This window comes from Protopterus annectens, chromosome 3.part1, assembly GCF_019279795.1.
Source record: "Protopterus annectens isolate FY-2018-M chromosome 3.part1, PAN1.0, whole genome shotgun sequence".
Lineage (NCBI taxonomy): Eukaryota > Metazoa > Chordata > Ceratodontiformes > Protopteridae > Protopterus > Protopterus annectens.
This window is the reverse complement of record NC_056732.1, coordinates 1,570,495,379-1,570,521,334: the sequence shown is the minus strand read 5'-3', so window position 1 is coordinate 1,570,521,334 and position 25,956 is coordinate 1,570,495,379. Positions and strand designations below refer to the sequence as shown.

Below are 25,956 nucleotides of genomic sequence, written 5' to 3'. Positions count from 1 at the left end.
ATTACAATATCATGTAGTGAGTCTGAAATCTGGTTCGTAGCAGCCTACACATATCCTTGCATTGTAGACCATTTTCTGAAAAATCATATTAAGAAATATAAGCCAAAGAAATGTAAATATGTTGTGAAATTTATAAGCTATTAAGAAAATGCAGCCAATAATGTCATCAGTAAAAAAAAATCTTCTGTGACTGAAGTCTTAGCTACTTTTATTTGGACTAACAGTTAAATATCTATATTTTTCAGATTTGCATCAAATTTCTAATTCAGAAAATATGATGAGACATACAGATCAAGGAATCGTCCTTCTCTACTTTCTGGTGTTTGTGTCATGGTCACTGGTAACTATGAAATTACATACTGCTTTTGCATTTTCTACTGTAGTAACATATACCTATATGCTAAATATATAAATATGGAATGCATGCATTTAGTCGAAGTCACCAGTTCCAAATGTTACATATTCTGAACCCAAATGTCGAATTTCACATTATCGAACGGTTGGAATGTTGAGCAAAACACCAAATTCAACATTTATGACCACTCAACCATCAAAACAAGCACTACCATGGGTCTAAAGAGGGGATATTTGCCTGGCTGACATTTGGTGTTCATGGATTCGGTCTTTGAAAGTTCGACATTGTGCAGATCTGGTTCACTGCCTTTGACATTTAGTACATCAAGATTCTACTGCTCGATTAAATGCATGTAATCCTATAAATATAATGTGCATACACATACACAGACACACACACACACAAACACACACACACACACACACACACACACACACACACACACACACACACACACACACACACACACACACACACGCGCACACACACACGCACACACACACGCACACACACACACACACACACACACACACACACACACACACACACACACACACACACACACACACACACACACACACACACACACACACACACACACACACACACACACACACACACACACACACAGACACACACGCACACACACACACACACACACACACACACACACACACACACACACACACACACACACACACACACACACACATACACACACACACACACACACACACACACACACACACACACACACACACACACACACACACACATACACACACACGCACACTGACACACACACACACACACACACCGACACACACATGCACACACACACGCACACACACACACACACACACACACACACACACACACACACACACACACACACACACAACACAGGTTCATAGATTCCATGGCTCATGATAGGCATTTTTCCCATCAGACCATTTACAGTATAATCACTGCAAATCCTACTGCTTGCTCTCCTTTAGAGAGGAAAAGAACTAAATGCCTGCGCCATTATTTCTATAGTGTGGGACCAAACTTGGAGCTTGAAAAATACCACAGACCCCAAATGGATTATAAGAAAAGCAACTCTGGACTGTAAAACTTACCTTTACTTATGTTCTACTTATATCTCAACTTTAGCAAACACTCTGCATTCTAATCAACTGCTACCCTCCCTAAAGCCCTAGACACCCAACTAAGACTTTATATTCTTGAGCAACTTCAACTTGGATTGGACAGGATCCAATAATTAACAAAACTAAAATATTCCACTAACCTATATAACCTTTCACAGTTTATTATTTCACTAACTCATCTAATTCTCTATCATCTCAAGACACACTTTGACAGTTTCTACTCACAAATTCCCCCCAATAGATGTTTTTTTCCATTTTTATTTATAACTAGATCATCTTCTAAAAATCTCCCATATAATTAAAGAAATGTAAAATACCCCGTTAATGCTATGTTGCAGACAATTTTCACCTCAGAAAGAAGCTGTGCTTATTAATGCCCTATTACCTTCTGACTGGACTCTTCTTTATCAGCAACCCTAATTACATCATTAATTTCTTCTAAAATTGTTTAATCTCCATTCTGGACTTTTCTTATCCCATTAATAAATGTATGGTAAGGGGCAATCAATGTTGTTTGTTTTACAGGAAAACTCAAATTCAAATGCACCAATATAACAGTGCTGGGCAACATGGAAATCCACACACACAGTATATTTTACCTAAGTCAGTCCTAAACTCCTCAGAAATCAAAGTAGTCTGACTATTAAAGCTACAAAATCTTCTAACTCTTACCCGTTGCAGCAATCAAACAAAACTATCAAAATGTATACTATATAGAAAAAACTCCCTAGACAAGATAAAGTTAATCAACCCAACTTCCTCACTCTGACAATAATCCACCCAGGCATTTTAAAGATTTAGATTTTAGAGCGCTAACTAATGCTACGTAGTCTAATGCCACCATTAGCCAACCACATAATATATCTCAAGAAATCATCCTCATTGTTTGCTCATCCTCGGTCATAGATACATTCATCTGAATGTTTAATATGGGGGTCAGTGGTTAAATTTTGTGCCTCATAGTTCCAGTGTATAGGTTTCAGTCCTGGCTCTTGGTCACTGTCAGTGTGCATCATGTTGTTCCTCAGCTGTTGTGGGGTTTCTCTGGGTAATCCAGTTTCTTCCCATCTCCCAAAAACATGCTGGACTGTTTCTTACACTAAAGTGTCCATATATACTGCACTTATCCCTGCTCTTGATGCTCAATTATAGATAAAAATGGTCTTTGAAGCCAGTTTGCATATGTATTTAACATATGAATTAACTAAAAAAGTCCTAAATTATCATTTTTGCATTGCTGCTCCTCAGTCTAATTCCTAATAAATTAACCTATTTATACCCCACTTCACATTAAGTTCCTTAACACAATAGCTAGGTATGTTTTTCCTTCTACTTTCTTACATTTAATCTCCTTATCTCTTTGCTGGAAGAGTTCCTTATAGAAGAAAAGCTGCAAATGTCATTCCTCTTTCTAGAGTAAGTAGTCTTTTCCAGATCATTTTCATCCTACCCCAGTTCCTTTTGTATTTGGTCTTGCCATCTGCTAACCATCAAATCATTTTGTTGTCAACTGGCCTATTTGTTCCCCGTCACTGCAGTGAAGTCTAATCAAAAGTGACCTTCACTGAGGAAGCCATCAGGTGTGGTTTTGGTGTTCTATGTAGCCCTAACACCCATGCATGATGATTTACACCTCAGGGGTTGATTTACAGTGGGCCTTTTAGTGCACTTAGAACTATCATGTGACATGATCAGTTAGTGCTACTTAATTTGTAGACAAGCACCTCTGTGTGGTTACCAGTTATAACCAAGGAGTCTGCTTACGGAGAATGTCCTCATACACACACCTTCCTTCCTCCCCTGCTCATCCCTCAAAGAAAGATGAGTAGGTGCAAGACTCATCATTTGACTTGTCCCTCATGCCAGCACCAACAGGGGTCTGAGTCACTAGTAAAACTCAAGTTACCTGGGTTGTGGTCAGTTGTTTGTCCTTCAACACTAATGAAGCTGACATACGCAAATCCTATAGTCTTCAAGGACGTCAGCAAGGCTAGCTGACACCTTAACGACCTTTAAGTACTCTCTACCTCATAAGGACCATGTAGATACTACTGTTGTCTTTTACCATTGAATTCTATTGCCACCTAAATTCCTGCATAGAGGCATGTCTGAGTCTACAGTAAATCTTCTTCTTCTTCTTCTTTCAGCTTTTTCCCGGTTAGGGGTCGCCACAGCGGATCACCTGTCTGCTCATGATTGGCAGTAGAGTTTTACGGTGTTGAGTTGCCAGCCCGGCGCCCAACCTTCCACTGAAGGCACACACATGCACACACTCATACCTAGGGCCAATTTAGAATGTCCAATCCACCTACAGCATGTCTTTGGGATGTGAGAGGAAACCAGAGCACCCGGAGGAAACCCACGCGACCACAGGGAGGACATGCAGACTCCGCACAGAAGGCACCTCAGCCGAGGATCAAACTGGAGAACCTCTTGCTGTGAGGTGACAACGCTAACCGCTGCACCACTGTGGCTGCCCTTCTACAGTAAATACAATGCCATGTTTAAAAACAATCTCCTATGATGGACTCACAGTATCAATAAATTCTATAACAAAAATACACTTGCCCTAACAGATAATCTTAAATCCATCTACACTAAAACTGCCCTCAAAAGGATTAAAATTGAGTGGAAGAGTATGATCAAAAATTCACAAGATAAAATATGAATTGAACATCACTAGGACCTTTTTAACAATGGCACAATACTCAGCTCTGCACCAAGCTCTTATCCAGTGGAACCATCTACACTGACCAAGAAGAAATCACAAATATACTTCTTGCTAACTCTAGCCAACAGAATGTGCTTCAAATTCTCCTCTCTGCCAGTCTTCCTTGTACACCATCCTGTCAGTCCCACAACCTGTGATAAGTCCTGAACAAGTCCTAAAAGCTATCTCCACACTCAAGAACATTAGCTCTTTAACTTTCATCAGAAACACTCTCAGTTAATAGATGGGGATATTCCTGGTCTCAAGTACAGCTTGTCCTCCTCCTTTTTAGTACTAAGGAACTTATTTCTGTGGGCAGTATAGCAGACATATGGATTAAATCATAGTTTAGTGTTCTTTGTTAGCCAAGTTTCTACAAGACAGAGTACATCAAGCATATATTGATGTGGCCATGCGTCAAAGATGTTCACTTTGTTTAGTAAGCATTGACATTAGCCATGAGCTGTGAGAGTGTTTCTAAGATGGCTTCTTCCCACAAGAGGTTTCCGTGCTTAAGGTGGTATCCAAGTTATTTCAATGTCTCCGCTCTTCAGCAGGTTAAGAAGCATAAGATACAGCACAATGTGATTTTGGTGGAAGAGAGTTCAGTTTTGTGAATTTGGGTTTAAGATTTTTAAGCAGGCAGTCTTACGAAGGAAATAATGTTGAGACCCAGCTACTATGGACAGATGAGGACATGAGGGGAAATGCTGAAGGAATGGGGTGGGTGGGATACTACAGGACAGGTTTTAGAGAAATGCAGTTTGGGTATATTGGGTGAATGAAAGTTGTATGGATAGGTAGGGAAATATAACATGAGGTAAAAGTAGTAGAGTTAGAGGATGAGAACAGAAGTTTAGTGCCAGGAGTTTGTCTGAGAGAAATGTTAATCTGCATGGAGGTCAGTGAACAACACAAAATTAATATGCTTTTAGCACAAACAATGTCCTCTAAATTCTAATATGGATAAAGGTTTGCTTCCTGGTAGAAGTCCATGGATTAGAACATGTTTTTGACATTGCTTAACATAATCTGTTTCTCTCTGGGCTACTAAAAATCTTCTTTACATATTTGTTTTATTACTGTAATTTATGGAACCACCTTCTCAGGCCTGCCCACCCTCACCTTTCGGGTTATCCACAGCTCCATCTTTGATCCCACACTGTTTTCTTTTCTATAATCAACCATCCCTCTGTCCTCCCCATCATCAAAATCAGCCTGTAGACCAATTTTGCAATTATTCTTAACAAATTGTCTGACGGTGCATATGGTTAAGGCTGTGAGCTGTAGTTCCTGTATTACAGTGTTTGATACCCTCAGCCCTCATTTGCCTACTATGTAACCTTGACCAGTTAACCAGACACTGCTCATGGGTCACCACTGAAAAGGGACCATTTGTCCAGTAAACTTACCTAGTTAACAAATGGGTATTATTATTATTATTAAGGTAATAATATGATTGATCTCTGACTCCCTTTATAAAACCACATTTATAATCAATGTTTCTGGTTCTGCAATTAAATCAACAAAGCCCCAGACCATGTTGCTTGGTAAGTCACAGTGTCTATCCATCAAGTTATTGATGCATTTCATGAACTGGTGAGGTAATTTTATTTCTCCCACAAAATGTTATAAGTATCTAGGTATATCCTTAGACCCTTCCATAATATTCCAGCAACACTTCAATACATTTTTCTTTCAAAATTACCCACTAATCTCCTCAGGATGAGAATGAAATTGGTCAGAATTGATCAGTACTGTAGCCCAGTAAATAAATGCAAACAAATAAATAAATTCAAGCACTACAATAAATTCACCAATCACTTTACCTCTGAATCCTATCATGCTTTTGCCAAATTATTATTCCCCTGCTACAATATGGACTTCCACACACTTCCCTATGTAACAAACAGAATATAAAATCCTTACAAATGGTACAAAGCAGAATATGCAGGTTTATTTTCTTCCCTGTTACATGCACCCACCAATGTTTGCTCCTTTCCTCCACTAATACCTTCTCTACTGCCCAAAGATTCTTCATTCCTTTTTCTGGCTACCCTGTACAAATGTCTACATTTGATTTCTGACCCTCACTGGGCTGCAAGCCTTAGAATGAAACTAACATTTCCATTTCCTGGCTTAAAAGTCCAACAGAGACCCCCCATTCTCTAACAATAACCACTGTCTTTCGGCTGTTTGGAACTCTGTACTCCCAAAGATATTTATTTTTTCCAATGTACAGGCATACAGAACCTACCAACCTGACCACCTTTTCTTCCCCACTCAGTGCATATGTTTCTCCCACACATTTCCCTAACCCCCCTCTCTTCTTATTCCATTATATTTACAGATTTCATCTATTAGCAAATGACTTAAGTTGTCAGTATACTACAAAATAGTTTGTCTGACTAAATGAGGGCCTTACTACCTTATTTGTTGTAACTAAAAGTATGTCCTATCTGTAGTAGAATTGGTCTATACTGCAATATATTTTCAGTAACTTGCAATGAATATTTCAAACTAAAGCATTACCTGTGGTATTACCTTCTCTGGTTCAGTTTGGAAGCCATAGTTACAATTCAAATCAGCTTCTTCCAGCTGTGGCTGACATAAATTACTGCAGAAGGTATGGGTATACACAAGCCAAAACTGTTACTCTGTAATGATCCACAGTAAAACTGTTAGTAACAGGCAATAAACATCAAATGGAAAAAAACTTGCAGTATCGAAATGCCAGTAAAAGACTGAAAAATGAATGAACATTTGGCATATGTTGTTTAAAATGTTAGCTTTGCACCTAAAACAAGAAATGTGAAAGTTAAAGATGGCTGTTAAAGAAAAAGAAGAAAAAAAAAATCAGTAACACTTCCGAACATTTTTAAAAATATCACTTAAACTCTTTTTTTGTAAAGCACCGATATGATATACTTACCAGTAGAACCAGTTAATCTTTGCCAGCAATTTGTCTACATAAGATGCAAACACTATAGCACTGCACAATATCCTACATGCCAAATCTCACAACATGTCTACTTCTGGAGAGTGCGCTGCTGCACAAGATGTACAAAATACCTGTGTAGTATGAAGCAGGTGTGTGTGTGTGTGTGTGTGTGTGTGTGTGTGTGTGTGTGTGTGTGTGTGTGTGTGTGTGTGTGTGTGTGTGTGTGTGTGTGTGTGTGTGTGTGTGTGTGTGTGTGTGTGTGTGTGAGAGAGACTGTACAGAGCTCATTGTAGTCATTTTGTACATACCAGTACACCTCTTTAATAGGTGAGTGCTGTTGTGTTTCCTTTGGACTTTTTATGTAAGTCATATAAAATAGGAAAACATTATGTAGGTTCATAGGTGTTTACTAGGCTAACAACCACAAGGGCATTTTAAGCCTAGCCATGTATCCTAAATCTCTGACAAGTTCTAGTACCCTTGATAAGTGTGAGCAGGGGCTTAGGAGGTGAAACATTTACAAGCAGGGGTCTGGGAGATGAACCATTTCCAGGCTGCCTGTATCCCTTATAGACATAGGTGCCAAACCAGGAATGAATTTCCCGTTCCCAATACAATTGTCCAAGTTACACTTGAATTGGGTTAGGGAGGAACTCTGCTTCACATGGATGGGGACCCTGTTCCTGGGAAAGGGTAGTCTCTGGGATACATAACTGTATCTCCAGCAGGTCCTATTTATATCACAGGCAAGGTTTAAGAATGGGTATTTCTGGTGTTATTTGATTAATAGATATGCAGGAGGTCCATCAAAGTGGGGTCTGACAATGCCTTGTATACCACGCATAGATCTCTCCTCAACTAGGAGACAGAATATAGGGATAGGGCCTTGAGGCAGTCTGCATAGGATATGTTACTTACACCCTGTATTTTTTTAATGAGGAACGTCTGTGGACATTCCAATTGTTGGATATGCCTGGTTAGATACATACCAATACATGTTAAATACATACCAAGGGGAACATTGTATTCAATGATAGGTCTGATGAATGCTGAATACAGTGGAACAATGACTTCCTTGGACCTAGATCCTGTACCTTTGTGTATACATTGTACAACATAAAATAATTATCTCACTACTGTAGGCACGTGATGGTCAAAGGATAGATTACTGTCTATGTGTGTCCCCAAGTCCCTGACTACTGGGTCAAGTCTTAGGGGTGTGGTGTCAATACAGTAGTTACCAGGGGTGGATGACTTCCCAAAGGATACTATTATGCATTTCTTGGCATTTAGTTTAAGTCCACGACTCTGACACCAGTTATTCATCTGTGTCATAAAGAGTATGTGTGTATCTGTGCTACCTTTGCACCTCTCAATTACCCATCAAAACAATGAAACCTGCAATCCCAAAATCAACTTCAGTAATAAAAAAAAAAGTGTACAGTTAGTTGAAATATATATTTTTTTTTTGCGGGGGGGCTGGTTTCAATAACAAGTACCTGTGAGTAGATCCCATCAACAATAAGGCTTTGATTAGAAGCCATACTTGAATGCAAGCCATAGAATATGGCTTTTTTACAACTGTTTTTTTCTTTTTTTTTACTGCAGCTTTTTTTCACAGTAGCTTCTATTCAAGGGTGACTGCTATTCAACTATATATAATACATCCAAAGATCATGGCAGAGCTGGCTAATTCAAATATTTAAGTGTAAAGATCGTGGAAGGGTTGACTAGGTTAAGTATAATGTTTGTGAAATATATGCTTGGATAATAATCACTGTTGCTTACTGGTTCTTGGAGAATGTGTTGATGTCCCACCTTTATGATGACTGCTGCTATCCTCCATTCATCTGGCACCAAGGCTGATTTGAGGCTAATGTTCATAAGATCATAGGATCATAGGAGATTACTAGGCTATCGACCCAGAAGTCATTTTAAGCCTAGCCGTTTAAACCCAATGTAATACCATAGATATACTATTCATTACCCAAGACTGCATTTTAGTGATGACAGCCCATGTCCATGATGGCTGTGGGCACTATCGCTGGTAAGAATTTATGTTGCTCCATCCACTCATCCAGGTTCCTCTTGAACAGTGTCATAGAGATGCTCTGTTTCACATGAATTGGTAGCCTGTTCCAAAGACGTGGCAGAATAACATTTGTAGATAGTCTGACAAGTCAAGTTTCATACTGACCAGTAGGCAGCCCACTATGTTACTGGTCCCATAGAAGTAGTGTTCTTGTCTTTGGATAGCATCTGAAGGGCTTGTTCTTGGGATATTTGAAGAGGCGGTGTAGATGAAAGTATGTGATCTGGGAATACAGGCGAGGAGAGTGATGAGCAGTTTGAACTAAATTTGTCTGCTAGAAGACTGGTTGTGTCCTCTGGATTTGCATATGTGGTACCCTTTACTATTAGCTCCACACAGCACTGGGCATTGCTTCTGTGATCTCTATCATAGCTAAAGAAGGCTTTGTGGTTATCCTTTGCCTGGGTGGCTAGTTTTTACCTCACACCTAGTTTTTGTTGCACTTGATCAGGATCAGAAGTTCCTTGTTAAGTTTTGCAAGAGTATTGTTGGCATCTTGAGAGTTACATTTAGTATTGTATGCAATGAGTTTTATTTTTCTTTTATTGTAGACCCTGTCAATATTAGGATTTCAACATAGTTTATTTTTAAATTCATTTGGCATTATATTTACTTCTGAGAGGGACAGATGCAGCTGTTTACGAGCATAGAATATGGCAGTAAAGGATTACACATAAGCAGTGGGTTCATCTAGATGGTAATAGCTTTTGGACTTCATCAGGTCATCACTCTGTTTTAATAGATTAACCTTGGCATAATCTCTAAATATAAAGGTATTAGAAGGTGCTTCTGGCTTTAATCTTAAGCTGAATGTGACTTATCTATAGTCTGATTTGACCGGGGAAGCAACTACAATTAGTGGGGAGCAAAGCTGCCCCATATTGGTAAAGACCAACTACAAGATTTTATCACCCCTGCTTAGGGTGTGGGCTATCTGGTCAAGAGGGTTTGTGTAGATGAAGTCCAAAAATTTCTGGGCATACATTTTCAGGGTGTACAAGTCTCCCAGTTAATGAATAGGTAGTTGACGTCTCCTAGAAGAATGGTGTTTGGATTAATGCATAGCACCTCCATACTGGTTATGTAGGAGTTATAGGCTGAGGGCAATATAGAGGGGGGTCCTATAGTTCGATACAATATGATAAGGAGTTTTGTTAATAGTAACTTGCACATGGAGGAGTTCCAGTTTGTTATCTTGAATAACAAGTCAGGATGTGAAATGGCTTTTAAGAATATAGAGACACCACTGCCTTTAGTGCCTTCATCTAATGGGATGGACATGAATGTGTGATAGACATTGATACTCTACATTTATGGAATGCTCTCACTGGTCTTGAACTGGGTCTCTGTGATGATGCAGGGTAAGGAGTGCTTGTAGGGAGTGGAGCTTTTTTTTAAAGCTCCAAGCAATGCACAACAATAACTTTATGTAATCTGGGTTCTGTTTTGTTATATTGGAAGCTTTAAAAAAACTAACATCACCTAAAAAAGGCAATATGGCAGTGGACAAAGATTTAGCCAATATATGAAAGCCATTACCTCTAGTTGCCTACTATGTAAATCTGAGCAATTCGTTTAACAAGGCATTGCTCTCAGGGCTTGTGCTATGACTTCTTGAGTTACAACTCAGTCAAGAACTGACTCACTGAGTACAACTCATCAGGTTATCAGTCTGGCAAAAACATTAAATGTAAGGTTTTCTCATGCTAAACTTATATATGCAAAATCACAGCTCACATAGATACAAATAAGAGAAAATTTTACCAAAAGAAAGGAATTATTGCCAGCTCACACTTAGAAAGTTCACTGACAGTGATTTCTTATGGAAAACAATGACTGAGAAAGTTTAATTCTACTGAGTTGTACATGGCAATTTAGAAACTCATCCATTTTGATCTTGATTAAGAAAAGCTGCTCCCAGGCAGAGTCGAAGGATCCATGTGGATTAGTGCTTCACCCCAGTTAGCAAATATAAAGTAAAAATAAAATTATGTGGCAGGCCATTCAGCAAGGAGCCTTACATTCGTCTGCATTCTGAGCCTGAAAGATATGTGTGTTCATGTTCTGTGTGCATATTTTAATGATGAATAACAACATGTGGATCATGCCCTACATGTGTTCAGGCTGATCATTTTACTTGCTTTATGTGAAGGGTGTGTTCTGTATAAAAGATCTCAGTTTAGCTCATTCTGGCACATACATTTACATAGAGGATTATGATTGGTTCACTGATCATAGGTTCATAGGTTGGTACTAGGCTATCGGCCCTAGGGCCTATACAAGCCTAGCCATAACAATTGCCTGGCTATTTCTTCCCACACTATTTCCTTACCTGGACGCCTGTCTAGCAGGGCGACTGACGTGATCCCTGGGGTGAATTTCTTTTCTCCCATCCAATCATCAAGGTTCCTTTTGAAGAAGGCCAAAGAGGCACTCTGCTTGACATGTATGAGCAGTCTATTCCAGAGTCTGGGGAGTCTCTGGGTCATGAACCTATCCCTCCAGCATGTTTTGATTATTGTGATGACAAGGTTTAGATCCCTGGAGCATGTGGCTCTGAGGGATTTGGATTTCTTTAAGTGTAACATGTCCAATAGCTCTGGGTTTGATATGGCCTTCTATGTTAAGCAGAGATCGCCTCTGAATAGACGATATGCGACAGAGTATAGCTGGAGTTTTTTAAGGTGGTCAGTATAGGGCATCTGCTTTAGGCCTGTGATTCTTTTAGTGAGGTATTTTTGCTGCCTTTCCAGTTGTTGCAGATGTCTTGAGAGGTACATACCAAATGGGGCATTGTATTCTATAATTGGTCTAATGAGGGATGAGTACAGTGGGACAATGACCTCCTTTTTTCTGGATGAAAAGCCCTTAGTGATGAGGTGTACCACATAGAAGTATTTCCTGACTGTTGTGGCGATATGTTTATCAAAGGTGAGACCACTGTCCACCTGTGTCCTTAAGTCTCTTATCACACTTTCAGTATTTAGTGTACTGCCACCTATGTGGTAATTCACGGGTACATGTTTTTTCCCAAAGGGGATAACTATACATTTCTTGGCATTGAGCTTGAGCCCATGGCTCTGGCACCAAGCATCTGTTTCTGTAAAGCCCTTTTGTAGAGTATCCACATCATTAGGGGATTCAATAATGGCTCCCAGTTTGCAGTCATCTGCGAACTTTATTAGCCAGAGTCCTTTAGTGTTGGCCTGTACTTCAGAGAAGTAGATGCCAAACAAGAGCAGTCCCAGGACTGAACCCTGAGGTACTCCTCTTTTCACTTGTCTGGAGATGGATTTGGAGTCGGCTACATTTACAGTGTGGGTTCTGTCAGTAAGCCAGTTGGCCACCCATCGAGTGACGTAGGGATTAATGCCCAGCTTAGTAAGTCTATCTATGATTCCAGAGTGGGGGATGGTGTCAAAGGCCTTGGCAAGGTCCAGATAGGCTGTATGGACTGCCTTACCCTAGTCCACAGCTCTGACGACTGATTCAAAGAAGTCAGTCAGGTTCAGGAGACAAGATTGGCCCTTCACAAACCCAAAATGGGTGGGATCCAGTGTTTTGAAGGTTGCCAATGTCTTTGTTTATAAGTTCCATGATAATACATTCCATGGCCCTGCAGATCAGGCTCATCAGACTGGTGGCAGTTCCTGGGATCTAAGGTGGATCCCCCTTGTGGAGTGGGATAACTGTAGCTGTGTGCCACTCAGTGGGCACGAAGCCTGAGGTCAGGCTATGATTAAACATGACACTTAGGTGAGGTGCCAGTTCATTTTGTAGTTCATGTAATACACAGCCCGGGATGTCATCTGGTCCCATGAATACTGTATTCTTTATAGGTTCATAGGTTCATAGGTAGGTACTAGGCTATTGTCCCTAGGGCCTATATAAGCCTATATAAGCCTAGCCAAAAAGTACCCTGGCTTTCGCCACCCAAGAAAATTATTTTCCTGTGCCACTATCGAGCAGAGCCAAAGAAGTGATCCCCGGGGTGAATTAACTATCTCGCATCCAATCATCAATATTTTTCTTGAAGAGTGCTAATGAGGAGCTTTGTTTGATATAGATAGGTAGTTTGTTCCAGAGTATGGGAAGTCTCTGGGACAGGAATCTATCCCTCCAGCATGTTCTGTTTATTGTGGTGACAAGGTTTAGGTCCCTAGAGTGTGTAGCTTGTAGAGATTGTGATTTCTTTACGTGGAGCATGTCTAAAAGCTTTGGGTTTGACATAGCTTTGTGTGTTAGGCAGAGGTCGCCTCTGAGTAGACGATATGCAACAGAGTAAAGCTGCAGTTTTTTGAGATGGTCTGCATAGGGCATCTGTTTGAGGCTGGTAATCCTATTTGTGAGGTATTTCTGTGGCCTTTCCAGTTGTTGTAGCTGTCTTGTGAGGTACATACCGAAAAAGGCATTGTACTCTATAATGGGTCTAATGAGTGACGAGTAGAGGGGAACAATGACCTCTTTTTTCCTGGATGAGAAACCTTTTGTGATGAGGTGTGCCATGTAGAAGGATTTTCTGACTACTGTGGCGATGTGATTATCAAAGGAAAGACTACTGTCCACCTGTGTCCCAAGGTCTCTTATCACACTTTTGGTGTTAAGTAGACTACTGCCTATGTCGTAGTTCATAGGTACAGAGTTTTTACCAAAAGGGATGACAATGCACTTTTTGGCATTGAGCTTGAGGCCATGGCTTTGACACCAGGCATCTGTCTCAGCGAGGCCCTTTTGTAGGATGTCCACATCAATTGGAGTTTTGATTATGGCTCCTAGTTTGCAGTCATCTGTGAACTTCGTTAGCCAAAGACCTTCTGTGTTAGCCTGTACTTCAGAGAAATAGATACCAAACAGGAGAGGACCAGGACTGAACCCTGTGGTACTCCACTTGTCACTGGTCTGAAGTTGGATTTGGAGTCTGCTACTTTCACAGTGTGGGTTCTGTCAGTGATCCAGTTGGCAACCCATCTTGTGACATAGGGATTTATACCTAGTTTAGTGAATTTATCTATAATTCCAGAGTGGGGGATGGTGTTGAAAGCCTTGGCGAGATCTAGATAGGCTGTGTGAACCACCTTACCTTCATCTACAGCTTTGGTGACTGCTTGAAAAAAGTTTATCAGGTTTAGGAGATATGATCTGCCTTTTACAAACCCGAACTGGGTGGTGTCCTGAGTTTGGAGATTACCAATGTCATTGTTTATAAGTTCCATGATGATACATTCCATAGCCTTGCAGACCAGGCTCATTAGGTTAATGGGGTAGTAGTTTCCATGGTCTGTGGTGGCTCCCCCTTTGTGGAGTGGGATAACCGTCGCTGTGCGCCATTCAGTGGGCACATAGCCTGAGGTGAGGCTATGACTGAACATGGTACTTAGGAGGGGTGCCAGTTCATTCTGTAGTTTATGTAGAACACAGCCTGGGATGTTGTCAGGTCCCATGGGTGCTGTGTTCTTGGCTTTGGATAGTGTGTTATTTACCTGTGCAGCCATGATTACAGGAACTTTTCATTCTTCTGGTATAGATATTGGCCCTTTAGGGGTGACAAGGGGGTAAAGTTAGCACTGAACCTATCTGCCAGGATATTGGCAATATCAATTGGTTCTATATATTTAGTGCCATTGTGTTGTAACTCAGAGCAGATCTGAGTGTTGCCATTGAGATTCTTGACATAGCTATAGAATGCTTTGTGGCTGTCTTTAGAGTCAGTGGTAATTTTGTTTTCATAACTAGCTTTGGAGGATTTTGTGAGGGATCTCAGCTTCTTACTGAGGCTGACCAGGGAGTTTCTCCAATCATGGGATTTTACTCTTTTTTGCAACAGTTTCTTTCTTCTGTTGTACAGTTTGTTTATGGCAGGGGACCACCAGATTGGCTTCCTTTTTTTGGAGGATAGCATCTTGGTTCTGTTATGGATTGCACGATCCATGCACTCGTGTAAGTGCTTATAAAGTGCATTTGTGTAGGATTCAGCAGTCATACCTCTATTGTCCGTCAGCATGGGTGTCGTGAAGTTTGCCACTTCTGTCTTAAGAAGCGTGAAGTTGGCTTTGGAGAAATTTTTTACTGTGGTTTCCCTAATCGGGGGTGGGGGAGGGATGAGGATGTCTAGGGTGATTAGCTTGTGGTCAGATCTGACCAACGAGGAATTGGCCTCTGGTGTAGAGCACCGGTTGCCCATGTTGGTAATAACCAGGTCTAGGATATTGCTGCCCCTGGCGAGGGTGTGGATAAGTTGATCCAAGGCATTGGAATTTATGAATTCCAGAAAACGTTGAGCACAAGAGTTGGTACATGAGTAGTTTTCCCAGTTAATGGTGGGGTAGTTGAAATTGCCCATTATTAGGGTGTTAGGTTGTACCTTAATATTTTCCACTGTATCAAGAAATGAGGAGTGGGAATCCTGGGGCATGGTGGGGGATCTGCAGCAAGCTACAATTTGGATTGTGGTCTTGCCCAGAGTTAGTTGCACTTGGATAATCTCGGATGCAATATGCTGAGCAACTAGCCTGGAGGTGTGGATATCCTTAATGAATATGGACACGCCTCTGCCTTTAGTGTTTTGGTCCAGGTTAGGTGCCAAAAGGTGTGGTATGAATTATAGCCTGGTAATGCATAGGGTACGCTCTGGAGCCTTGAACCAGGTCTCTGTCACTGCACAGATGTTGATGTTCTCCATTTTAAGGAGTGCCTCGAGTGAGTGCATTTTGAGGTTTAGACTTCTAGCATTGAGTAGCAATACCCTCAGATTCTTCTTGCTTGTACCTGTTACGGTGGTGAATTTGTCATTTGAACCTTGCCTAAAAAAGGCAGTATAGGGGTGGCTAGAGCCATAGCTAGTATCCGGAATCCCAGGGGCGACAGTTGCAGGCCATTTCTGGCAAAGCATCATGGTTTGTCGATCATGTCATCCCAGGCAGACAGATACTGGATCCCCTTAGAATGACACCAGAAGCTTAGCCAATTGTTGAAGTCAATCATTTTGTCCTTGTACTGTGGTATCATTCTGGGTGATGGCAGGATGCTACTCAGGGCTAGGGTCATACCTGCCTGGGCTACAAGATCAGACAGCTCCTCCACGTCCCTTTTCATGTAGTCCAGGGAGGTACATCTCAGTTCATTCAGACCAACATGGACAATGACAGAGTCATATTTGAACTTGTTGTGGAGTGACCTGAGTGCATGCATTATGTGGCGGATCCTGGCACCTGACAGTAACTTTCTCCTTGTTTAGCCTGGTGAGTGGAACATCAGTGTGCCTGACTATAGAGTCACCTGTGACTAGAGTGTTGGGTACGTTGTTATGCCTTATGGGCTGTGGTTGAGTGGCACACTGAGTTTGTGGGCTATATGTCATTTGGGTTGTGTTGGGGGGGTGGAGGTTGCTTGTGTTTCTGCTTTGGAGGTCCCTGTTGCTTGGGCAGGTTTTTACTGAGAGCCTCCGTGAATGTAGGTGTGTGTTTTGTGTTTCTATGTGTGTGTTTTGGTGGTGTAGGTTTTGAGGGACTATGTGATGAGTGTGGTGTGGTGCAAGTGTTTATCTTCTCCTCTTGACTGTTGAGTCCAGTCTTAGATGAAGAGAGCTTTGCTTCCAGTTTGGCTATATAAGTGCATCTCTCACAGGTTGTAGTGTTCAGTGGTAGGAGGAGAGGGTTGTCTGTGTACATGAGGCAATTGTTGCATTGCCCCAAGATGCCCAGATTCATCAGGTAGACAGGAGAAAACACTGGGAGCTGACCCTTAGACATGCCTAGATAGGTGCTTATTTGTTAAGTACTAGAAACTGTTTTCCTCTAGACAGTGAGGAAAGTTGAGTGCTGTAGTAATTTGTAGCTTATTTAGTGCTTACAATACGTTCTGAGCAAGTGCTGAGCTCAAAGAAACAGACTTGAGTGCTGAAACTAAAAAACTGGCTAGTTCTAAGAAACAAAATTAAGCTAGAAGGCTTCCCTCCAACACAGAAAGGCTTGGGGGCTTAGACGCCCACAAATAGTCCTGGACACAGAATATCTGTATCCAGACTAGACTACCCACAGGAAAGGCAGGAAACAAGCTTAGACATTTTTTGTTTTGTTTTGTTTTTTTTAAGTGGAAAGAAAGAAAGTAGGAGCAGATACTAAGCTGATTGGCCTTCTCAAATGTTCTCCTCGTATTAGGTAGAATGAGGTAATGACACTAGACTGGGAGGAGGGTCCTAGATCAAATTTACAGTAGGGGCGGGAAACTGCAAAGTCACCAACTATAAGAACAGCATACCAGTAGGGAGGGAGGGTGGTAAACAAACTGCAGAAATGTTTCTCACAGCAGAAAAGCAGCAGTGAGCCTTTAAATGCAAGTTTTAAACAGCTAAAGGAGCCTGTAGAGAAAGCTTTTAACTGCAAACAAGTAATCAGAATCAAACAACCCAACAGATGCTTAATAAAAGTGGAATATTTCCAGTTAATACCTCACACACAGTGATACTAGCTGGAAAAATGTACAGTAGACAAAGTGCTATAAATAACTCGAAAAAATAAGCAAAAAAAAAAACAGGATACTTAATGTTATATATTATAGATCCGAGTTTGCTCAGTGTCCTTCCTTCGATTAGCTCAGTGTGAAAAGGCAGAAACACTCACAAACTTAACTTCTTAGGTAACAGAAATTTGAAACCTGAGACAACTTTTAAAATCCCATAACCCATAACTCACAACCCATTTATTTTCTGTTCGAGACATGGTTGCCAAGAAATTTGCTCTTGAGGTGAATCTGGCATCCATGTCGAGAACACATAATACAGTGTTATGATTGTTGAGATGATCATAATTCGTTGTAGAGCATGGTGCTTTATCTGCTCCATGTATTACTATTTACATGGAAAAAAAACGCTACATGCTTTGTTGGCTTTCAAAGCCATAAAACACTTAGCAGACACTGTCAAAAAGGAAGTGTAAGACTGTATGTCATGTTTACACTTACCTTTAGTGCCTCTCTACTGTCTATATTTTCACAGAATTTCCAGATTAATGATTTATATTTATTTAGTTATTTATTTATTGATATTTGATTACTGGGAAAGTCTGACTTGGTAGAAGCCCATTTTCAGCTGAGGCCCATGGAGAAAAGCTCCAAATTATTAAAAAACAGTTTAAGAACAATAATTTAAGAGCGATACATTTTAAGAGCAATAATTTTGCAATCTTCAAAATAAAGCAAAACATCTGCAGTTTAAATAATTATAACAACACAGACATAGTATAAAAACATTGGTTAAGAATAGATATAAGGTATATGACAATCATTTAATATTTAGAGAAATTTTAGACAGTTTGTAGGGAAATTAAAGGTAAGTTAGTCTAATACAAATAGGAATTGCAATATGAAGTGAGGGAAAAACAGACGTATAGTATATTTAGAGTAAAGGTCAGGGAAGAGAATTAGATAGCACTAAGGAAGTAAGTGAAGAAGGGAGAGTAAGGAGGTATAAGGAATAAAAAGGTACTTGTTCCCATTTACGGATATAGTTCATCCTGGTTTTGAGCAAGAACAGAGCCAGGTTTTAGCTAAGAAGCCTTTCAAAGTGGTTTTGAGAGCTGGGAGAGAGAGAGAGAGAGACTATAGACCTTATGAATACAGGTAAAGATGCCCAGGCCTTAGCAACCTTATATGAGTACAGACAATGCCCAGCAGATTTGTTAGGTTTGTAGACTGACAAGAGTTTTTGTTGACTGGATTGCAATGACCCACTGGGAACATAGTGGTCTAGAATGTTTTTTAGTGCTGGACAGGCAGATGGATATTGGACAATTTTATCGGTGGTAAGACGTTGGGTATATGTTAGTCGATGTGGCAGTTCTAACCAATTAAGGCTTTTTGATGCTATACAGTGGTGGGTCCTGAAAAGGGTATGTGCTGCTAATTTAGCAACTTTGTTATAACATTGTCCAAGTTTTAATTTTTGTGAAGCCTGGAGGTTAGTGATGATGGGAGTGCCATATAGAAGAGTAGGGAGGAGATAAGTAGTGGTAAGTGTAGTGTTATTTGGATCGGTGAGAAAGTTTTTGGCTCTGCAAAGCATCCGAATGTTTTGATGAGCTTTTCTTATGCAATTTTGTATACGCAGGTGAAATGTAAGATTACTATCCACTATTACCCCTAATAGCACCTTATCCACACTTTGGCCCTGGCCAGAGTCAACAGACATTGAAGCCACAGTAACCACACTTCCCTGATCAAGTGTCTTACCCTCCACCTATCCAATATCTGAGGGCTCATCGGAAAGGGTCGACGTAGGTCTACTGGCTGTATCCACTGGAATTACAGGGGATGGCTGAATGTCAACCTCAGTGTCAGATTCAACCTCTGCACCCCCTGACTATGCCTCTGTTTGGCCACCACCATCATCAGAGTTTGCCAATACTCTGACATCAGGTGGTAAGAGTCCTACACTTCCACTGTCAAGATCACATCTGATAATAAGCAACAAATACAGAAAAGAAATCAATAGCTACACTACTATAGTCACATTGCAGTCCTGACATCCACTTCACACATATGGATAAAATATATAAATTCTTTGAACTGCTCATCACTACTGACAAAAAAGACATCTGGCTTACTATGTGCAGTTGATACTATGATCCCCATGGATGATGGCCGGAAGAATTTAAGCAAAAGGTAAGGACAACATCATCGCAATTAACAGTAACATGGGGGGGTTAAAACTTTTTGCCTTTTATATGTCCATTAACAATACTTTTAACAAGAACTTGGATGACAAGTCCAATCTAAGCCCATGTGTAATGAATCAGAATGTGTTGCTAACAGTAGCAATCTACAACTTCCCCATCCCAAACAAATTTATTGTTAAACAGAACTTACATATTACTGTCAATATTTTATTATACGAGTATTTAACAATTGAGATACACAACCCTACCTGGAAGCTCCTTCTGGGACATACTTGTTCTCCCTGAAACAGTAGCACCAATGTCAATGACATGCTGTTCTGCACTTTCTTGGGAGCTGTCTTGATCCCTGACAGTGAACAGGAACTCTTCATTTGCTGTTAGTGGTGGATCTGTAGCAGCCCCTCCCAGTACCCATCCAATCAAGGGCCACTGCAGCAGCTCTCCTCCATGCAGATGAAATCATGTTAGTGGCCCTATGGTGCACCTGATCATATGTCCTGTTGTGGCCACTTACTGCATTCCCATCAGCAACTATCTGCTGCAAAATCTGCATTCTGCCTGACATATCTCCATGTCCCCTCTCAAGCAAAAAGGTACCATATCACCTAAAAGCTTCAACAATGACCTGATTCTCACGTCACTGAACAGTGGTTTTCAGGGATTGGGACACCTGGGTACCATAGTCCTAGGTAACCTAAAACACAACAAAAGGATAATACACATAAGTATCACATAACTAAATGTTCTGCTTCCAGATAAAAGGTAGCATTTCACTATTACCCACTAGAAAAACATAAAACAGTCAAGATATTGAAATATAAAATAAGGCATTGTGTGGTTGTAACATATTGCATTCACAAACAAAGCAGGGCTGGATGCAAAACAAGGGGAGTAGCAATAGCAGCATATCCTTGATTGTGCCAAAACAGAAAAGAATCTTTGCTCCCCATCTCAAAAAGAACAGAAAATAACACAGTTTGCTAACAAACCAGCAGTGAGATGCTAAAATTGATATGAAATGAACTGTCCCTTAAACATGTCTACAGATTTAACACAGAACCTTCCATGTTAAGCTATTGTCAATCATGTCTTCCTATGGACAGTACTCCCCTACAGGTGTATATGGTCCATCCTAGGAGGCTAGCACTCCTGTGTCTTGAAAATATAGGATATTTACCATTTCATGGAATAACAATAGAAGAGTGTACACAGAAAAATAGATGTAACATTAGCAGTTGTGATGGCACTTAATAAGGCTGTGCATCTGAGAAAGTGAAATACCCTGACAAATATACCCATGCCATCAGTACACTTCTAAGAAATGCATACAAATAAAAGTAGCATTTGTTAATGTATATATATATATATATATATATATATATATATATATATATATAAACAGATTTGTCTTAATAACATTTCAGCACATGCAGTGCAGTCTATAGCTGAAAAATGCAAGCATACTTTCTCAAGGTCAGTAGTCTTCTGTGCAGACATATCCTAAAGTAATATCCTTTTCTGTTTTATCTATATAAACAAGTCTCTTCACCTTCAGGTTCCCTAGCTACGCAATTCCCTTTTTGCAGTGTACATTCAGGGCTATGAGCATAGTGAAGATGCAAATGAGGTTTGAACTCATTAGAATTGCTGAATCTCAATTACTTGGCTCCATGTATCTGATGCAAACATACAGCAGGCACTCCCTCAGTGTTTATTGCTAATGGATTAGAACTTTGAAGGCTTAATGGTATGGAGAAGGAAAACACAACAACAATTTAGACTGTCCTACCTCCAGTGGGTGTGTCAGCCAAGTTAGACTTACAAAGTGTAGAAGTATTTGTATCAAGGTTTTAAATGTAAATAAGAAGCACAAATTTCATGATGTCTATTCAATAACATCCAACCCCCCTTCATTTGTTGACAGCTGTATATTATTGCCATTTAATATACCCAGGCATTTAAAAAAATATACAGAATGCCTTACAGGTTGTATGTCTCAGATTACTGCTCAGAAAAGACAAGAATAAGCAATAAACACAGACAGATAAGACAGAGCTGCATTTTTGCAAGCAATAGTCAGAAATAATTGTGTGATCATTCACTGCACTACATTTGAAATTAATACATGCTCATACAACTGTCATATGTTATATTAGTACTGTGGATGATGTTGCAGTTGGCTGTATGCAGAATGATTTCAGTTCCCTGCTGCAAAGCTGTTTGTGTGGCAGAGAGGGATAAGATACCCTTACTGTATTCTAAAGGTTCATTGGAGTGAGAGTTCAAATCCAGACCTGTGTAAAAATATTTTTTGTATACTAACAAAAATGTTGTAGTGTTTATTTCATAGACTGATTTTCATTTAAACTACTTTTCCCTTATTTTTTTAATGCCAGTGTTTATGCAATGCATGACTTAGCATAGATGGAATGGAGAAACACAATGAATGTCAGGTTTAGCTGTGCTTATTTCATTTGTGAGATGCTTAGTAGTGTGCAAACCTGGACTAGTGGCCCACACAGGAAGCAGACAGAACACCTGCAGACAGAGAGTAGAAAGTGTAAAGGTCAAAAAGGATACATTGTTGTAATTTTGCTTTCCATCACCTAACACCACTAAGCGACATTGCACAGCAGTTAACAGACTTTCCCAACACCTGCAGCCATTGAACAACTGCAGACAGGAGGCAGAAAGCCAATAATTTAAAATGGGTGCATTCTATTAATTCTGTGCACCCATGCTAAGTGGCATTGTGTTTTGGTTAACACACAGAACTTAAGAATGAATAGGGAATTATGCAACTATTATTTAACAATTCCTGTGGCAGCAGGTGTGAGTGTAGGGCTGTAATAGAAATGCTCCTGTGTTCTAATATAGGAACTGCAACATATTTTTACTGTTGTGACAGTCCAGTATATAGCAATGAACACAAAAATATACAAGTGTTATTTCAACTTTCTAGTGGCAATAAGTGAAAGTGTAGGGCTGCCATACAAGTGGCCCTGGGTTCTAATCTAGGACATGCAAGACATTTTTACTCACGTTCCATTCACATTATATTCAATCTCACTTATAACACTTTAAATAGTGGAGCTTATATGAATTATAGGTATGAGGGATAAGACACCCTTATTGTGTTTTCAGATGTATGGCTGAGGGTATACTATCTACTATATTTCTATAAGTATAATTCTGCTATCTGAACTTGGAAGGCCTTCACACTTATAAGACACACACACAAATGAATCTATATATAAGAACCTTGGCAGGTCATGCACATACATGGTTAACACCTCAAACTGTCAGCTGTGTTTATGAATGGTTCTTGACTATGTCTGGGCAGCATTTCTTCTGTGGCAAAGATGGAAAATCCCCCCATGTACTGCAACCTTGGTCTGTCAGTACTTGTTCACAAATATATCAACTGCATATATACATTAATAAGAAATGTGTGATGTACCATGAGCATCTTTTGAATGACAATACTCATTCAGATTTTCAAATATTTGCAGTAACGTGGACACCTGTCTGTATATAGTTTGTAAAGCTGTCTCCTAAACTATACCTGCACATTGGAACACAACAGCTACATACTACTCATTGTGCACTCATCAATTTGGTAAAATGCAGAACTTGAACTGTCTTACAGTTGCACATGCCTACATATCCATTTTATTCAGGCCTCCCAACAGCTTCTCTCCAACATCCAGTGCTGATGTCATCCACCATAAGGTGTCCTGCAGCATTACAAGACTCAGACTTGTGCTGTAGTGCCTGCTTAAAGTACAGTGTTTTCTAGTCTGTGTACTTAGGTAGGGGTTCTGTTCATACTGCAGTCAAGTGTGTGTGTGTCTATCTAGCCAGAAGAGTATAAGTGTGTATCTGACTGTTACCACTCCAATTCCATGGACTGACAGTATTTTGACACTTTCACAACCTATACATCCATTTCATGCAGGCCTCCCATCATATTCTCTCCAACATCCAAGATTCTGGATTTATGTAGTTTATGCCCACTTTAGAGTCAAATCATATTCACACAGTGACTTCTTGAAGTAAATGGTACTACTCAGATGCATACCATTCAACCTCTTAGCACAAGACATATGGGCAGAGCCAAAAATAATGGGTGGAAAAAGGTCCAGAATAGGGTCAGATTATAATTATTGCTCTTATAAATAGAGAGAAAAACAAATTTTGCATTAGCATGTATTTTCTGAAGGATATAAAGTCTGAAATTCAAATGTCTGTCACTGTTTAGTGACTTCAATCCTCAGTGAGTTGCCAGAAAACCACCAACTTTATTAAGAACTGACCAAAAATATGAGACAAAATCTGGATATTCAGTGAAATCTGGACAATGCAGAGGTATGCTCAGATGTTACTTTGTTATGATACTGATCATCTTAGCATATTATGGGTGTTGTTTATAATTCCATGCTTCACAGTTGTGTAAAAGAAATCGGCAAATTGTGCCACTATGCCTATATTTAAATAAGCAAAAGGTGAAGATGAGATGCTGAATTTAGATCTTCTCAGCCATGTAACAGAATACCAAGCACACCTTTCCATATCTGAACTGGCATACACTGAGAAGAAAAGAGTGTAGTTATATACAGAAACATCTGTATGCATGTAAAGTCTCAAATGTTATTTTGTGTTTTTGACAAAAGCAGTCAATACAAACCTGCATGGATTTCTTGAGATTTCTAATATGATCCTGTGCTGAGCTAGGCTCAGCACCACAGGCTTACATCTTATCCAAATTGTTTTATTTTTTTTTTATTTACTCTGAGTGCATTCTTTATGGAGGCTCTTATATGGATACCCTGTTTTAGCTTTTATAAGGTTGGAAAGGAGGAGGATAGGACAGTTGGAAATCTGTGAGAGAGAGAGAGAGAGAGAGAGAGAGAGAGAGCAAACAAGGGAAACACAAAAGAATCACATTAAGAAGATTGTGCAAGAGGACTTCGTAGAGGATCAGTACTATCTTTTGCTGGGGATGGATCCCCATTTTCCTATTTTTTAATAAGGAAAGTTAACAAGGAAGAAAGGCTGAGTGTGAGAGGGAGTTGGCTATGGGAAATGTTAAGGAATTTTTAGAGATACAACTCATAAATCACAGAGAAAACAGACAGGAACACTATGGTACTGAAAATGGGAGAAGGAGATAACACATACAGATGGCATAACCAAAATGAAAGGTGAGGAAGGCCAGAGGCAATATTCACTCCAGAACAGAGGGCCTCCAATATTACCTCACCTAGATGGACATGGGTGAGGTGACCCTGATGGTTTGGGATTCAAGGCCTCCAGTGATTCAATGATCAGAGTTGACTGGGAGAGTGAGTCCTCACTGAAGAAGAGATGGATATGAATGACATCTCTCCAAAGTCCTCTGAAATGCAGCCTCTACCTGGTCCTAAAGCCCATGTTACCATCTTACCAGGCTGCTATACTCTTGAAGCCCATAACCGTGGATCCCCTGCCCCCATGCTGTGAAGCAGTCACTGGGAGAGCAGAAGAAGATGATTATCTTTCCCTTTCCAGTGAGGCTTGTGGCAAAGCTGCCCCCTAGTACTTCTGGACCTGCAGAAAATAGAACACAAAAGTAAAAGAAATAACAGAAGGTGTGAAAAGAGAGAAACACAAAGAGATGGAAACAACAAATGAGCCAAAAGTGTTAACCAGCAAATGCCCTTATTTAAGAGAGACAGGAATGAGAGAAGTAACATTTTATTCCTGAATATAAAATGGTCATTAACCATTTATAAGTCTTGCAAGTAGTAATGTAATGAGTAAATACTGACAGGTACTGGTGGAGCTTCAGGTCTGTTTTCATTAGCATCATTACAGTTACTGTAGTATGACTGAATAAATGTATTATTTTCTGCTGTAACATGCATAAACCATCTATAGTTGAGTAATATAACCTTAAATACTGACAAATACTGCTTCAGATTCAGATATGTTTTTACCAATGGTGGCTAATGTCTTCAAAGAAAAATGGGCTGTAGGAAACCGTTGAATGGGCAGA

At 40.0% G+C, this 25,956-nt stretch overlaps 1 protein-coding gene across 1 annotated transcript in view; it reads left to right on the top strand.

Annotated features, from left to right (window-relative positions):
• Positions 1-249: 249 nt before the first annotated feature.
• The window catches only part of LOC122798889 (T-cell ecto-ADP-ribosyltransferase 1-like), a 182,124-nt gene continuing 156,417 nt past the window's right edge, over positions 250-25,956 (top strand). The window contains exon 1 of the mRNA XM_044067996.1: positions 250-340. Coding sequence (XP_043923931.1) covers positions 275-340 — 66 coding nt within the window. The 5' untranslated portion in view covers positions 250-274. The remainder of the gene's footprint in view (positions 341-25,956) is intronic.